The sequence below is a fragment of the Oxyura jamaicensis genome, chromosome 3 (assembly GCF_011077185.1).
Source record: "Oxyura jamaicensis isolate SHBP4307 breed ruddy duck chromosome 3, BPBGC_Ojam_1.0, whole genome shotgun sequence".
In the NCBI taxonomy this organism is placed as follows: Eukaryota; Metazoa; Chordata; class Aves; order Anseriformes; family Anatidae; genus Oxyura; species Oxyura jamaicensis.
In genome coordinates this window covers 25,156,392-25,171,610 of record NC_048895.1, presented here as the reverse complement: position 1 = coordinate 25,171,610, position 15,219 = coordinate 25,156,392, and the positions used below count along the sequence as shown (strand labels likewise).

General features: G+C 52.7%; 3 protein-coding genes across 3 annotated transcripts in view; 2 read left to right on the top strand and 1 right to left on the bottom strand.

Moving 5' to 3' along the window:
• Positions 1 to 1,721: 1,721 nt before the first annotated feature.
• Positions 1,722 to 4,781, bottom strand: POLR1C (RNA polymerase I and III subunit C). Its single transcript, XM_035321636.1, has 9 exons — positions 4,662 to 4,781; positions 4,511 to 4,582; positions 4,287 to 4,394; positions 3,751 to 3,883; positions 3,522 to 3,641; positions 3,161 to 3,313; positions 2,841 to 2,990; positions 2,308 to 2,424; positions 1,722 to 2,016 (listed from the first exon to the last, which is right to left on the bottom strand). Exons 1-9 carry the CDS (start codon positions 4,728 to 4,730, stop codon positions 1,898 to 1,900), a joined length of 1,041 nt encoding a protein of 346 aa, XP_035177527.1. The 5' UTR covers positions 4,731 to 4,781; the 3' UTR covers positions 1,722 to 1,897.
• Positions 4,782 to 4,892: 111 nt separating this feature from the next.
• On the top strand, positions 4,893 to 9,962 carry YIPF3 (Yip1 domain family member 3). Its single transcript, XM_035321637.1, has 9 exons — positions 4,893 to 5,023; positions 5,094 to 5,294; positions 5,378 to 5,484; positions 6,071 to 6,116; positions 6,529 to 6,621; positions 6,943 to 7,074; positions 7,525 to 7,638; positions 8,102 to 8,225; positions 9,472 to 9,962. Exons 1-9 carry the CDS (start codon positions 4,940 to 4,942, stop codon positions 9,591 to 9,593), a joined length of 1,023 nt encoding a protein of 340 aa, XP_035177528.1. The 5' UTR covers positions 4,893 to 4,939; the 3' UTR covers positions 9,594 to 9,962.
• A 4,838-nt stretch (positions 9,963 to 14,800) lies between these two features.
• LRRC73 (leucine rich repeat containing 73) overlaps positions 14,801 to 15,219 on the top strand; it is a 7,069-nt gene continuing 6,650 nt past the window's right edge. Inside the window, exon 1 of the mRNA XM_035321638.1 lies at positions 14,801 to 14,824. The gene's annotated coding sequence lies outside the window, so the exon portion shown is untranslated. The remainder of the gene's footprint in view (positions 14,825 to 15,219) is intronic.

Below are 15,219 nucleotides of genomic sequence, written 5' to 3'. Positions count from 1 at the left end.
CACTCCTTATTCCGGCTGCCAAAAAAAAAGAAGCACGGGTGCTGATAGTCACTGCACCCCTTCAGGGAAGGGATGCACCATTCCCAACTAGCCAATTACACTGGAAAGCAAGGGACGATTCGCACTAACGTAGTCATGGTCAGGCAGAGCTGGTTTATGTCAACTCTCTGCAGCCACTAGGTCCCAGCTTACAGCTCACAGGGTGGGTGTTGCCACAGTGAAACTCCATGGCATGACCATGGAAAACTAAGCACGCCTTGAAAACTCAAGCAGCAGCCCAGGCTCCACTACTGCTGCCTTACAGCAGCTGCAGCAGCTTCCCCTGAAACAATTCACTAAGTTTGTTACAAAATCTTTTCTCAAGGCCCCAGCTATAATCCTGCTCAGCAGGAAAACTGTTTCAGCTTGTTTAAATTGACAAGATCCAGCTCAAAATTACTCTTTTTGAAAAGAGACTAACACCTAAATGCATTTGATCAGCCATTTGCCTAGCCCCAGCTGTGGGAATGGGACTTTGACATGCTTACAGCAGCCCTCACTCCTACCCCGTGTAGCTCACACACAAGACAGGTCTGCATCGCTGACCTGAGTTTCAAACAGGGAAGAAGCACGGGGAAGGTCACTCGGCTGTGGTTGTAAGGAGCACTAGACAAGAAGGTACAGACTACAGAACTGATGTAGGCCTAGCTCTTGGGGCTCCAGCTCTGCCCACCAAGGTTCCTGCAAGACTGCTGAAAGCACAAAGGTGCAAGAGCCAGCAAGCACCCTGACAAAACACCAACTGTGCTCCCAGCCCAACCTTTACAGGGAAGCAGCCAGTTTCCCAACAAGCAACTACCAGCGGGCTTGAAATACCTGGAAGCAAAGCACGGGCCTGCACCAGTACAGCAACGCGGGACAGGGAGGTGACACCAGGGGTCACCTGCTGTTTCTGTCCTGCTTCCAGACCGTCACCGGCTCTGCCCTGAACAGACTCACTCCCTACAGGGCAGCCCCCCACACCTGTAACGATGTATGTACACAGCACGTGTAACCACATCCCGCCGACACCAGCACAGAGAAAGCATGATTTCCTGCACTCAATCCACTTAACTTAGGCAGCTGGAACACACCATCACTCAGCCCACTCTGGTGTCCCTGTTCTTTTATCAGCTTGTCAAGGGAGACTTTCACAAGCCAAGAACATCCTGGTTCCAACAGCAGTGCTCTCCACGGATGCTAACCTGCACGTTAGCCCAGGCTTCCCTCAGTGGAGACGGGCACTGGAACTGTCACTTGCCCTCCACCATGCCCTGGAAAACTCAGTTCTGCTTCAAGGTGAGCCCAAAGCATGCTCAGTCAGTGAAACTGAGAACAGAATAGTCAAAGCTAACACCTGGAAAGAAATACCATAGCTTGAGATACTTACAGGGCACAGACTGTTTTTCCAGAGCATGTTTTATACTCCACCTTGCCCACCATGCAGAGCAGCCCAGTTCTACGTGACAATACAGCCTGTAAGCGACCACAGAGCTTGACACCTCCAAAACAGTCCCGAGCTGACAGGGATGTGTCACGATCTCACTGACCTGCTGCCACGTGCTCTGCTACGCTGCCGTATCAGTCCTCTTCGCGCACTGCTTGCAACCTGAAATAAACGCTACTACTCAGCTTCAGGCCTGCTGCCACTTTCTTCGCTGCATACTCTACAGCCTCGCAATTGTTAGCAGCACAGAAGCAGGCAGCTGTAAAGGAAAGCTTTTATTTTAGTCCATCTCCTCACTGAGGCTCATTACAAACCATTTAAAAGTTTAAAGAGACGGTCTTAGGACTCTTCAACCCGTCTCAAACCTCTTGCCTACGGAAGAGGAACCAACTCCTGCAGGCAGGTGCAGGAAGCTTCCCAGCTGCCCCCCGGTCACTCCATAGGCACTGAGTCCAGCTCGTTCAGGAAGCGCTGACACTTTCCCATCAGTATCTTGATGGCTTCGCTCACCAGCACGTCTGGAGGCAAGATACCCGTAGACTCCACTGAAACTGCACAGAGACACGAGTCAGCACACCACTACGCAGCTTCGGCCCGCGCCTGCCTCCACCATCTGTCCCCCATCTTCCTTTGCGCTGCAATTCTGGCAAGCCAGACCTTGGCAGCCAGGAGAGAAGAGGTTACGTTGTCTCAGTAGTTCCCCACTGGAACATGAACGTAGGAAGACTGACAATGTCAGGGTGAAAGGGAAGACAGAGACCTAGATGTGCACACTGGCCAGTCTCCGCTCGTTTGCACAAACCAGAGCAGGGCTCTGCTGGGCAAAGTAAAATCACACTTACAGATGTAATGATTTCGCACTCTTGCCAGGCGCACGAGGTTTTTCAGACCCTCATGTCGGAAGACCTCCCTGCTGAACGTGTCCAACCGTGCATTGGCTACTCTTGCCACCTTTTTTCCTACAAGGGAAAAAGACAAAACGCAATGGGCACCGGCAGCACATGGATGCCTTGGAGTCACAAAAGTACCTACCCCTCCAACAAGCACTCTCCCATCAGCAGAGGCAGCAAAGCCACAAATACAAAGAATTAACACATGCCTAATACAAAACTCCAGCCTGATAGAACAGGTCTTCCTGAACACTTCCAACCCAAACACAAAGCTTGTGTGTACCCCAGGACAGGACGCCAGCTCATCACCACATTTGCATGTGACCACCACTCATCCATAAACCCAGGCTCAGAATCACAAGAACTGTTGCTGATCAGCAACATCACAACACAGTTTAGTATCTACAAGATTTGTCTCCAGTCTCTTATCAGTCTCTGCTAAGACTTGTAAGGAACAAGGCACTTTAGAGCAGGGAAGAAAGTACCCTTGACGTTCTGGATCTCAATGACTCCAGGGGAAAAGCACTTCTGCAACGTCTCAGCTGCCTCATCCTCAATAGGCTGCAGGAGAGTAATGTCAGGAAGCAGTCGATAGCTAGCCGTGGCCACAGGAGAAAACTTGGCATGATCTTTACCTGCACAAAGAATTAAGGATGAGAACAAGCCTCAGGACACAAGAGTGCAGGGATGCCAGGACCTGAAATTCTGGGGGGAAACCCATTCTCCACAGTTCCCTTTCACACAGCTGTGCCCAAGTCAGAGCACGCACACTCCTCTCCCCCCCGCCCCAGGACCCAGCACTCACCTATACCCTTGACACAGTGCATAAGCACGTCTATTTCCTGGCCAGGTCGCAACAGTGCGATGAGGATGTCGTCGTGAACAGGTCGGAAGTCAGCATCTGGGAAGAGGTCTGTCTGATTCCCCAAGGGCACCCACGTCATGTGCTTGCTGTATACTGTGAAGGGAAGCCGCAAGCATCAGCCAGCTGCTGTCTCAGAAAACAGGACTGGACGGGACTGGGGGTGGCAAAAGTTGAGTTTAGCAGAATGAGGGAATCAGCTTTCTCTGTTCACAGGCCTGAGAGAACAACCAAATCCCATCTCCCAGGAACAAAACAAAAAAGAACAAACAGCACCTAATTTTAGGACAGGGAAATAACTTACCTTTGTGATTGAAATACAGCTCATTAGGGTCAGATGATTCCTTGGCTGCCTGAGGATTTCGGCTGCATTTTATTTTCAGCTGGAACTGCAGTGTATCAATTTCTGTCCCTTCTTCATCTCCTAGGAAGGAGAGAACATCATGAGTCTTTGTGGAATCACACTTCTCCTCAGCTTACGTGATCCCTTTGGGTTCAACCTTCAATATGTCTATTTGATCCAAGACTCTCACCTTGATTTCTATATTCAAATAGTCGAGGGTCAGCTCGAATAGGGATGAGGCCCAAGCGATGAGCCAGAATCTCGTCCTGCACAATGGATGTGTTGTTGTACACAAAGACTTTCTCTACAGCCATCGTTGGTACCTCAGGGAGACAAGAGATTGGCTTAGTAACAGTCAAACTACCCACCAACAGAATATCCAGATAGAGCGGTCTTATTTTCACCATCCCTTCTCTTCCATAAATAATTGCTCTGCAGACTCTTTTCACTGGTATTCTTGCCAAAAGAGGCTCTCTGATAAACCCCCCTTTCCCTTCTTTTGTTTAAAAAAGGGATGAGCATGAGAGATGAAGGGCAGAGCAACCCCCAGAGTTTACCAACAGCATCCTCAAGTGCAACAAGTGGTAATGCTTGGGCTCCTAAGGTCCGGACTCTCCTTGGGCACAGGCATGAGAAGAAATTTCACTTTTCCCAGAGCTCCAAGGGCTGACTCAACACGAGACCACTCGCCCAGCCCCAAACCCCCTTCCCACCCCGTAGCCCTACCTCAGCGAGCAGGATGCGGCGGAAGGCGTTGGCGATGGCCGCGTCGATGCCCACCATGTCGAACTCCAGCACGCCGTCCTCCTCGCCCACCACGTCCACGCGGAACTCCTGAGGGGGGCACAGGCGGGGTGTCACCACACACTGCCACCCGCGGGGACCCCAAAAACGCCACACGCGTGGCACCCAAATACCGCCCGCGGGGACCCCAGCCGCCACCCACTGACCTCCTCGAAGCGCTGCTGGTCCCAGGCATCGTCGTAGCCGGGGTAGTTGCCGGGGAAGTCTGTGGTGTGCACCTGAGGGGAGGCACAGCCCGTGAGCGCCGCGGGAGCCCCCTGCCCCGCCCGCCCCCCTGCCCCGCGCCGGCCCCCTCACGTTGCGGACGCCGAACTCGCCCAGCACCACCCGCTCCCGCATCTCGTCGGTGCCCCTCCTGGCCGCCATCTCGCCGGGGCCGGCCCGTGTGGCGACGGGAGGGCGGAAAGGGCGAGGGCCCGGCGGCCCGCCTACGTGTGGCTCCCCCTTCCCTCCCCTCACCTCCCCTCCCGCCGCCGCGCACAAGATGGCGGCGCCGCCATCCCGCGAGAGCCGCGCCGGAGCCGTCAGAGCGGCGCCGCCCCCCGCGGCTCGCAGCAGCCAGCGCGGCGGCAGCGATGGCCGCCCCGGGGCCGGGGCCCTCGGGCAGCGGGGGCAGGAGCGGCGCCGCCGAGTGGGGAGGCTTCGAGGACAACGTGCAGGTGGGGCCGGGCGGCCGCGGGGGGAGCGGCGGGGCTCGGCGGGGCGCTGACGGCGTGTGCCCCGGCGCAGGGCGGCGGCTCGGCCGTCATCGACATGGAGAACATGGACGACACGTCGGGCTCCAGCTTCGAGGACATGGGGGAGATGCACCAGCGCATGAAGGAGGAGGAGGAGGAGGAAGGCGAGGCGGGGGCCGCCGACGAGGAGGACGGGGAGTTCCTGGGCGTGAAGGGGCTGCGGGGGCAGCTCGGCCGGCAGGTCGCTGACCAGGTGAGCCAGGCCCCGCCGCGGCACCCCGGCCGCCCCCGGCCCCGCTGCCGCCGCCGCCGCTGCCCGCTGCCTTCTCCCCACAGGTGTGGCAGGTGGGGAAGAGGCAAGCCTCGAAGGCCTTCAGCCTCTACGCCAACATCGACATCCTCCGGCCGTACTTCGACGTGGAGCCTGTTCAAGTGCGCGCCAGGTGGGCAGGCCCAGCCCGAGGATGTGCGGGGAAGCAGCGTGGGGTGGGCTGCGGGCGTCGGGACATGGCCCTGACAGAGAAACACACCGTGATGAGCCCTGCTCGTCTTAATCTGGTCCCCCAGAAACATTAGTGACCCTATCACCCAGCTGAGCTTCTCAGCAGAGAAAAATTTTAAACAGTAAAAAGGGCTTTAGGACATCTTCGACCTTTTCTACTCAGTTGGCTTACACGGCTTCCATTGGGATCGCAGCGTAGTTCCGTCCAAAAAGGACAATTTTTTGAGTCTGGCTGAAGAAAGGTATTTTTACTTCCTGCTATTCTCTCAGTGATCACTCATCCCTGAGTGGATCCCTAAATATTACCTTTGAATCCTCCCAGCAAAGTTAACCTGCTGACAGTAAGACTTCCTTTACTTACCCTATGTGACCCCCTAGAAGGACTTGCTCCCGCAAGCCCTGTCAGCCATAGCAGAAAACAAACACTAGTGATGCACATATGGGGTCTTCTACTTCTGAAGCATCTCACTAACTCTCTTGTTGTTGTTCCTGCTTTTGATGTCATTCCTTGCTTTGCTGCAACGCAGACTGCTGGAGTCCATGATTCCCGTGAAGATGATTAATTTCCCACAGGTGAGTTCTCTTTTGCTGAATTAGACTCCATGCTCTGAGTGAATGTCCCACAAACATCCTGTAAAACTTAATTAGTCCATGTTACTAAGGATTTGAGTTTGTTAGGTGTTTACCTCCCTGCAAATGTTAAAGACGGTAAACCCTTTCCTATAGTTGTTCCAGACCCCATTCTGGTACAGTTCTAGACCTCTAGATTTCACTTACCCCCTTTCTGCATTCCGTTTAACACCACCTTGACGACTCCTCACATAGCCTGTTCCGTCTGGCTCCAGTCAGCAGTGGCACTGCTGTTACTTCTCAGGTGACTGACTAGGTGATAAACTATCCAAAATAATCGTCACGTCACCTGGGGTTGGGATCCTGGAAGCCAGGCGCACTGACCAAACCTTCCTTCCTCTCTCTTTCCCTGTAGAAGATTGCAGGTGAGCTTTATGGACCCCTCATGCTGGTTTTCACACTGGTGGCCATCCTTCTGCATGGGATGAAGACCTCGGACACCATCATTGTACGGCGAGTCTCGATAAACTGGGGTTTGACCAGGTTTGGGATTGCCAAAATGAAACTAAGAAAGGGAAAGGAAACCTCCCATAACAGAATAGCATCTTGCTGAAAAGCTTTGATCTGAGGAAGAGCCTGTAGGCTTGGGGAGGAATGTTGCATCAGAAAGTCTTGATGCTCTTCTGCTGGGGTGTAGGTTGTGTGGTGTCCTGCATGCTGTTAGCCAGCTATTTGATAATGCCTGTGAAAGGCTCCGGGTACTCCGAGGTGGAATTCAGGTGCTGGAAGGTCGCTTTGAGTTTTCTTCATCCTGACGCTGTCTCCACAGAGGGAAGGCACACTGATGGGCACGGCTATCGGCACCTGCTTTGGATACTGGCTGGGAGTCTCCTCCTTCATCTATTTCCTGGCATATCTGTGCAATGCCCAAATCACGATGGTGCAGACGCTGTCGCTGTTGGTATGTATGGGGGGCTGTGCCAAGATGGGGGTTGTCTGCATGGTGTTCCAGGGGGAGGCTGGCCTGTGAGCTTTTCTGGAAGTGTCTTTGTAAGTCAGCATAGTCCTGTTGCACTGGGACAACCTGGAAATCCAGGATGTTCTTCTGACCTGCAGTGTCAGACTCAGGGATGGCACAAATATTTTTTTTAAAAAAAAAAAAGAGATTCCAATTTCTCTGGAATCAGAAGTCCTTTCCTCTGATTCCCAAGTTGTTGCAATTGCTGACATTCTGAATCCTTCAGACAGATTGGCTGGATGTGAGCTGCTGCTGAAATTGTGCTGGTTGACTCTTTCGCATTGAGTTTGTGGAGCTTTGCTTTGGTTGAACTTTGCAGGAATAGGCTGCTCGTGCTCAGTGGGCCCTTGTGTGAGAGTGATATTTGCAACGTGAATGTTTTTGTTTTGTCAGGGCTATGGTCTTTTTGGACACTGCATCACTCTCTTTGTCACCTATAATATCCACTTCCATTCCCTCTTCTATATCTTCTGGTTGGTCGTTGGTGGACTCTCTACACTACGAATGGTAAGTGACCGGCTGAAGCCCTCCTCTTCTGGGGACAAAAAAGGGAGGGAAGTGTTTCCTGCTTTCTGCTCCATGGGCCGGGCAGTTCATTTCACAGCTGCTTAGGCTGCTGTGAAGAGCAGCATCATGCTTCTGCGTCATCAGGCCACTGGCATATGGAGGGGACGCTTGGCTTAACATCCTCACCCACCGTGACAGCTGTAGGAGGTTTGTTCCCTTACAGCCCCTGCTGCTGTGGAGAGTCCTGCCTGAGCCTCCTGAACTCCTGGTGAGATAGGGCAAGGTTAACCTACTCAAAACAAAGTCAGATTGCTCTGAATTTGCTGGTGCAGACTGCAAAAAGGGCTCTGAGCACTCTCTCTCACTCCTTGGCCCATCCTCCTTTGTGCACCTGACTGCAACGCCAGAGGCCAACGTGGCAGCTATCTGGTCTCAAACCTTCTGATCTCCACCTCTCTCCTAGGTTGCTGTGCTGGTGTCGCGCACCGTGGGGCATACCCAGCGGCTCATCCTGTGCGGGACTCTTGCTGCTCTGCATATGCTTTTCCTCCTCTATCTGCACTTCGCTTACCACAAGGTGGTAGAAGGTAAGCAAGGGAGATACGAAGGGAGCCCCTCTTAGATCCGGGGGAAGACGAGCTGCTTTTTGTTCTGCCAGAAAGGGTGGGCAGTTTGGACCTGACCTGAGGGCACCTGGGCCAGATTCACACCCAAGAGTGGCCAGCACCAGCTTTGTTAGCAGAAGCTGTCAAAGCAGGGCAGTGGGTTGACGTGGGGAAGTCTGTGTGCTGAGTTTAGTACTTAAGACATTAGTTGTGAGGCACAAAGCTTTGTCTTTACCCACAAGTGAAATGTTACAGCAATGACTGCTCTTGTGCAGATGTCTAGCCTTTCCTGAACGCTGGTGAAATCAGATAGCTTTATCATGATCAGGAAACGTGTCATAAAAGCATTTCTTCTTTGCAAAACACTTTTCTATCTTGTGTTGTACAACACAGACAGCAGAACCTGCATCTTCTGCAGTCAGCACTATTTACCAGGCTATACAGATTCAAGTCCTCTTTCTCTTTGTAGTTTTTCCCCTAGCAAATTAGTAATCCCCATTAATAAAAATAAATTCAAATCTGTATAACTTAGGGTTACAGCATAGCATTTTAAGTGCTTTTAGAGGCAAACACTGTTCTTTCCTGGATCTGTTCTCACAGCCAAGGTTCTGAGCCCTGATCTGCAACTCCTTAGCACATGAAATAGGGTGGAATATAGTCTAAGCAATTTTCTTCAAGGATCTCCAGGACTGATTATCAGTCTTGAGAGGGTAATTGACAGGAACCGGAGAACACTTGGAGCAGTACGTGTGCTTCCTGCCAGCCACGGCTTATGTTTGTGTTGCAGTGACAGAAATTCCATATTGCACCCACAACTGCAGCTCCTGATGTAAGCCTGCAAGTATATTTCAACACAAAAGCAAACAATTGGTCTAAGAGCAGGGTATGTCCTGGAATGAGGTGCGGAGAGGATTTACCAAGCTGTCCCAGCAGGGCAGCACCTTTAGCAGCATCTCTGTTCAGGGCAGATGATAGAGGAGTGGATTGGGCATCTCTGAAGTGAAAGGATCTGTTTCCCTGCCCCAGGGATAAACTCTTGTGTGTATGCAGTGAACACCTCTGGATGGAGGTGTTGATAGTGTTCATCCTTTGCGGACGAGATGTCTCCTCCCATCATCTCCAAGGCCTGGGCTCTGCACTAAGTGGCCAGGGAGGAAAACAAGAAGAAACTTGCCATCTGCATCTGAACTAACTTCTGCCCTTCTCCCCTTTTTGCTGTTCCCTGCAGGTATCCTGGACACATTGGAAGGACCCAACATGCCCCCCTTTCAGAGAGTCGCCAGAGACATTCCAGTTGTTTCTAACGCTATACTGAACACAACAGCCAAAGCCGTCGCGTTGACCCTGTAGTTTCACAGTCATGGACTTGCTTCCTTCACTACTTCTGGGGCTGCATAGGGCCACAGTAACCTGCTGCCTCTTAGGAAAAGGACAGAACAGCAGGAGTAAGACTTGGTTTTGCTTTCCCGGACCTGTCCATCGGGTTGCAGTTTTGAGCAGCTGAGTGGAAAGCACCTCAGTGACTCAGAAGGATTACATTCTCCTGCCACCCAGGTCGGGGCTGTCTTGAGTCGAGCAGTTCTGTTGCCTGCATGTTTAGCTGGGGTTTCCCAGCTCGGTTTGTCCCTTTTCCCCTTTCCACATGCTCATGTAGCCCCAGGGCTATCTGCTCTGTTCCTGTCCTGAAGAGAGAAGAATTAAATTGATGTTGGTGCTGAATGATGTCTTATGTTTGAGCCTACCTACGTAATGGGAGAGTGGTGTGGGGTCTCTACATCTCGATCCATCCTGTCCTAGACTCAGAGCAGGATTCTCTGCACTTTTGTGCTGTCCTACTTCAAATGTTTCAGGATACACAGCCTGTCTTGGACAGCTCTTCTGTAGCCCCAAAGGCACATGAACTTTAGCGTCACTGCACATTTTCAGCAGTAGTATGCTTTTTTACCATATTCGCTTCCTTGTCATGTTCCCGATCTCTTTTCATTTGGTCCAAGCTGCTATCTCCCCTCCCTGTCCCTTGTGTTATGTTAGAAATCTGTCCCTGCACTTCCACAGCACCATTTGCTCTTTCCACCCCTCTGCCTGCGTTGCTTTGGGACAGCAGTTCCGCCTGCAGAGGCAGTGTGTTGTGCATGATCTGTGGATATTTCTGTTGAGGAGGCTAGTTCGCCCTCGTGCAGCTTGCTCTTGTGTGCAGTGGCGGCAGCCTGCTCTTCCATACCCGGTGCACCAGCTGCTGTGTACTGGCTGGCTTCTCGAGCCGTGTCCAGGCCTCAGAAGGAACTCCTCAGAGACTGAAATGTCTCTGGCAAACTTCTCCAACAGCAGTGTTCCCGTTAAACAAGGGGAGTAATGGGGAAGCATACCATGGTAAGGCAGTGGGCACACTTAGGCCCAGCAGCCTGATGCAGGAAAGCTCCAGTAAGAATGGTGAAGCAGAACAACAGCCCAGCCTCAGCCTACTTGCGCTGCAGTAACTCAGGCTGCGCAGTCCAGCTGTAGCCTTCCCTCATCACCCTGATGTAGACTGGTCTGAGAGTGAAAACTCTTTGCTGGTATCTGCCTTTCAGCTTCCCCCCTTTCTGTAGAAAGAAAAAAAGTTTTTCTCTTGGATGCCCCCAAGGCAGCTGAGCCCAAGGCAGGCAGCATGTCGTAACTGCTCTCTTTGGACCCTTCCTTTTGTTGGTGGCAGAGGACACAGCTGTAGGCGCATTCAGACTAGAGCCACAGTGCAACAAATGACAGGAAGACAGCGCCAGCTGCTGTGGACGGGCTGGTCATCTGCATCAGTTAGAACAAAAACGTCACTGGATAGGCCTCGAGCATTTTCAGTCATAGACCTTTCTGCAGCTTGCTTATTCCCGAGCTAATTATTTGTTCCCCTTCCAGGAGCACAAAGCTCATCTCCTGACACATACCTAGCAGATGCATTCTCTCACTATCTTCCACACCCCCACATTTTGGCTGAAGAACAAGATTCAGAGCAAGTTGCTTGGGGAATCAAATCATTTGGGCCAATATCCCCCATGTGTTTTGGAGCAATTGAAGCGCTGTCAGCTCCTAGAAATTCCATTGCTATCAAACTAAACAAAATGGAAGTGTTAGATTGTAATGCTGCTTGAGTCTGCTATTTCCCTCTTTATAACTCCACAGGAGGCTGGCTTCTAATTTCCCGATTTGTGCCTCTTTGCCTGCTTGGAGTGCAAACTCTCCAAGTACAGGCAGAGGGGAAGGAAAGGAGAAAGATGATTGCAAGCAGGGAAATTCCAGATGAAGAAAAATCATCCTGGGCCTAACTCTATCACTGCTGATCTGTACGCACCGCCAGAAGAACCCCTCCCACACCTAGCCATGTCACTAGGTCAGAGGGATGAAGCTGTGCCCCGTGTTTTGACTCAGAGCACAGGAGACAGCAGCGAGGAAGGTCTTCATGCTGCCCCTGTGCAGCTTGCATGTCATGTCGGCTGGGGACAGGTGACCAGGGCAATGACAAACCACCCTCTTCACATGCCGTGGGGCTTGCTCTACTCCAGTTCCTCAGCCCCAGTTCATTCTCTGCACAGCAGCAGCTGGAGCTTGAAATATTCTGTGCTACCACAAGTTCAGTACTGCGCTGAGAGATTCAGCCTCCCCTTCTGCTGACAGAGGGAGACATGCTTTTGCAGGAAAACGCGTGTGTGCTGCAGTTCCACAGAGCATGCTGAGCACACTGCCTTAGTCAAGTCTTTGTGGGAGGGCATCTCTCAGTGCTTATTCAAGGCCTCTAGTTACCAGTACAAGCCTTACAGCTCCACCATGCCAGACTCTCTCTACCTTTAATGCCTTTGTTTTCTTCTATGGCTCTTTCAACAAAGCAAAAATAATTTTCTCCCTCCTCCCTTGCAGCAAATAATAAATAATTCCCCTCCACACACACAGCTTTTGAGGAAGGGTAATGCTGCAAGAGCTGTGTAAGCCCCTTTTTTATTTATTAAAACTGAAATAAACATACAAGGCTGCCAGATTAGAAAGAAGATAATATATACATATATTAAAGCATGTTATGGCCTCCTCCTCTCCTCTGCAGTGCCTGGGAGTCCGACCCTTTTTACAGGCTTTCCTTGTTGCACTTTACTGTCACCTTAGTTGTGTTTTGGGTTACAAGTAGGCTGTTTGCTCTCCCATTTGTCTTCCTCCCTACATCTAGTCTCTCTCTAGCTTGTCACCCACTGTTTTTCTCCATGTACATGTGAGGAATTAATGGCATCCACCTGGGGAGTCAACTCTTTCCCTGCACCCCAGTAGGAAAACAATAAACCACCTTCCTCATACCTGCTGGGTAACTGCACATGAACAAGGAAGCAATGCCTAACTCTTCACAAAACACCACTGCCAAATTTGCCTCTGCGTAGCCTTTGACGAGGCTTAGTGAACCAAAGCTTCGAACCACAATCACTAGCTCCCGTACCACTTTTCCCAGTGTATTTGAGCATAAATCAAGGCAGGACATTTGTCTCCTCAGTGTGCTCTTGCACCTGACAACAGGCAGCAAAGATGCCAGCACTAGGGCTTCAGAAGCAGCCTGATGCCCTAAGCAGTGCTTTGAGGCTGCTGCTGCCGATTGAAGTGGGACGTGTCCCAGGGGCTCTCCTCCAAGTGCCTCTCTAATAATAGCCTTGCTGAATGAAGCATGGGTTAATTACTGCCTGGAGGTGAGCATGAGGTGAGACTGAGTGCAGCCTTCCATCCGACCTGTGCTGATCGGCAGCTGTTAGTTACTTGGTCATACCCCTGCTCACCACCCTGACATTGGTTCTTTGCCACTCACAGCCCTGAAACACACAGGATCCCGTTCTCACCTGCACCATTTAATGACCTCAGAGATCAGGAGCTCCTTTTCACCTGTACCAGGACTGCGCTGACAGCTGCATACAGCTGCTGTTCGTATCCCAGCACAGACGTGTTGCCAGGCCTGCTCTTGATGCAGCTTGTAGATGCAGTAGTGAGTCCATGCACCCCTGTGAAACAAGAAGACAAGGAGACACATGTAGATAGCCCTAAAGAGCAGCAATGGATTACTCAAAGGACAGGGTGACACCTATGTTGTAAATTAGACGCTGCAGCCAAAGTTTTAAAGTTGATATCCAATTCTAGCTTATCTGCTGCTCTCCCTCGGTCTCATCCAGGACATAACATACAACCCTGTGGCTCAGGTGACATGCTCCTTCATTTCAGAAGGAAGAAAACTGCTTCACGTCCCCCTCCATATCTCATATTTCCCCTCACTTTCCACCTCTTCCTGGCCTGCAAACAAAGCGGAGAAGCCTGGGTTTGTCCCTTAGTTACTGCATTGCAATTCCACTGCATTGGAATTCACTTGAGCATTGCTGTACACAGCAGCCAGGCTTTCTCCTTAACAGATTAGTTACGTGCAGAAAGCTGCCTACTTATGTGGTTTAACCTAATTTCCACATCACTGGCTTCCTTTTTCAGCTCAGTGGAGTTGAAACAACAAGGGCCCTGCTTCATATTTCTCTCCAAGTACAGCATTACCAGAAGGTGGGAAAGAGGGAGCAAATCCTTCTGACCTGAACCACCAAATTAAAAGAAGGTCAGGTATGCCCCTCACATCTCTCATCAGGTTGAGGGATAAGACCGTGTGCTGCTGATGTAAGCAAACCTGGGGCACTTCCCCAGCCCCTCTACCTTTTACCAGCTGCCTCCTCGCAAGCAGCAGGGTTTGTGATGACAGGCAGGGTCTCTCCCTTACCTGTCTCTACCAGAGGCATGTCCGCACTGCCTAAAGAAACATCCATCTATCTCCACAGCCCCCTCGTTCTGTCAGGCTATCTCCCAACCCACATCGCTCCCCGCTGAGGGAGGAAAAACCAGTAGAGGCACAATAAGTGGCCTGATTTCCTCTGCTTCTCTTGTACACCCAGCTGCGGTCCAGAACCTTTCCACGTGCTGCCCCACTTCTCTGAGAGGAAAATACATTAAATTATCCCACCAGGAGCTCCTCATAATCCCACCTCAGCTCCGTGGTGGCTCGCACACCTCCACACCACACTGCAGCCCACTGTAACGATCAGGCCAGCTGCGGAAGAGATAATTTCATCCTTTCCGCGTTGTAACTTTCTCCAGACCTGCCCCGGGTTTCAACCTCTGGGGCCATCCAGTTCACTCAAGCTCGTCCTGCTCTCCTCAGACATCGGCTTACCTCGGAGAGGAGAACCAACAAAACCTCAAAACCACCCACGGGGCAGTGAATCCTTAACCTTATTTTCCACCACACCCTGTGCGTACACAACCCGCTGTGAAGCCTGAACCAACCCACCCACCCTCAGCATCCATCCCCTAGCTGTGGCTCACCAGACGCAGCTCAGGCTGACCCGCAGACCGTTACACCACACACACCAGGACCAAGACGGAGGTTTAGAGGGTTTAAGTGGAAATGTGGCCAAAGCTGTCCAGCAGCTGCTGCTCCCCAGCCTGAAGGAGGACACAGCCCCTTCTCGGGAGCTTCACCCACGCTCCTTCCCCTCGGCGTCCACCATCCCCTCAGGGCGGCGGGCGGACACCGGCGGTGGCCCCCCGGGGGCCTCGAGTGGTGCCGGGGCGCAAGATGGCGGCGGGGGCCGCCGGGGTGGGACGGGGCGGAGGCGGCACGGCTCGGTACGGCCCGGAGGAGGCAGGAGGCGGAGCGGCCCCGCAGGTGCGGGCGGAGCGGGGCGGGAGCAGCGGGGCTGCCCGGCCCCCTCCCGCCGCTGCCGGCGCAGCAGGTCGGCGCGGCACCGCTCCTTCCCCGGCTCGGCGTGGGGACGGAGCCCGGCGCCGCTCCGCAGTCAGCCCCGCCGATGGCTCCCCCGGGTCTCGCCGCCCGCCGCGGGGAGCGGGGCGGCCCGGCGGCCGCCGGTAGGGCTGCGCGGTGACGCCCCCAGGCACGCCGTGTGGGGGGCGGTGCGGTGCCGGGCCGACCTGCTGCGCCGGCAGCGGC

Bases quoted from the DNA above. Each gene is read 5' to 3' on its own strand.
- POLR1C (XM_035321636.1), bottom strand. From the start codon at position 4,730: ATGGCGGCCAGGAGGGGCACCGACGAGATGCGGGAGCGGGTGGTGCTG. The intron at 4,395-4,510 runs GTCAGTGGGTGG...TGCCCCCCTCAG, and splicing joins ACCAGCAGCGCTTCGAGGAG to GAGTTCCGCGTGGACGTGGT. The intron at 3,884-4,286 runs GTAGGGCTACGG...TGTCTCCCTGAG, and splicing joins GCCGCATCCTGCTCGCTGAG to GTACCAACGATGGCTGTAGA.
- YIPF3 (XM_035321637.1), top strand. From the start codon at position 4,940: ATGGCCGCCCCGGGGCCGGGGCCCTCGGGCAGCGGGGGCAGGAGCGGC. The intron at 5,485-6,070 runs GTGGGCAGGCCC...GCTGCAACGCAG, and splicing joins CCTGTTCAAGTGCGCGCCAG to ACTGCTGGAGTCCATGATTC. The intron at 7,075-7,524 runs GTATGTATGGGG...TTGTTTTGTCAG, and splicing joins TGCAGACGCTGTCGCTGTTG to GGCTATGGTCTTTTTGGACA.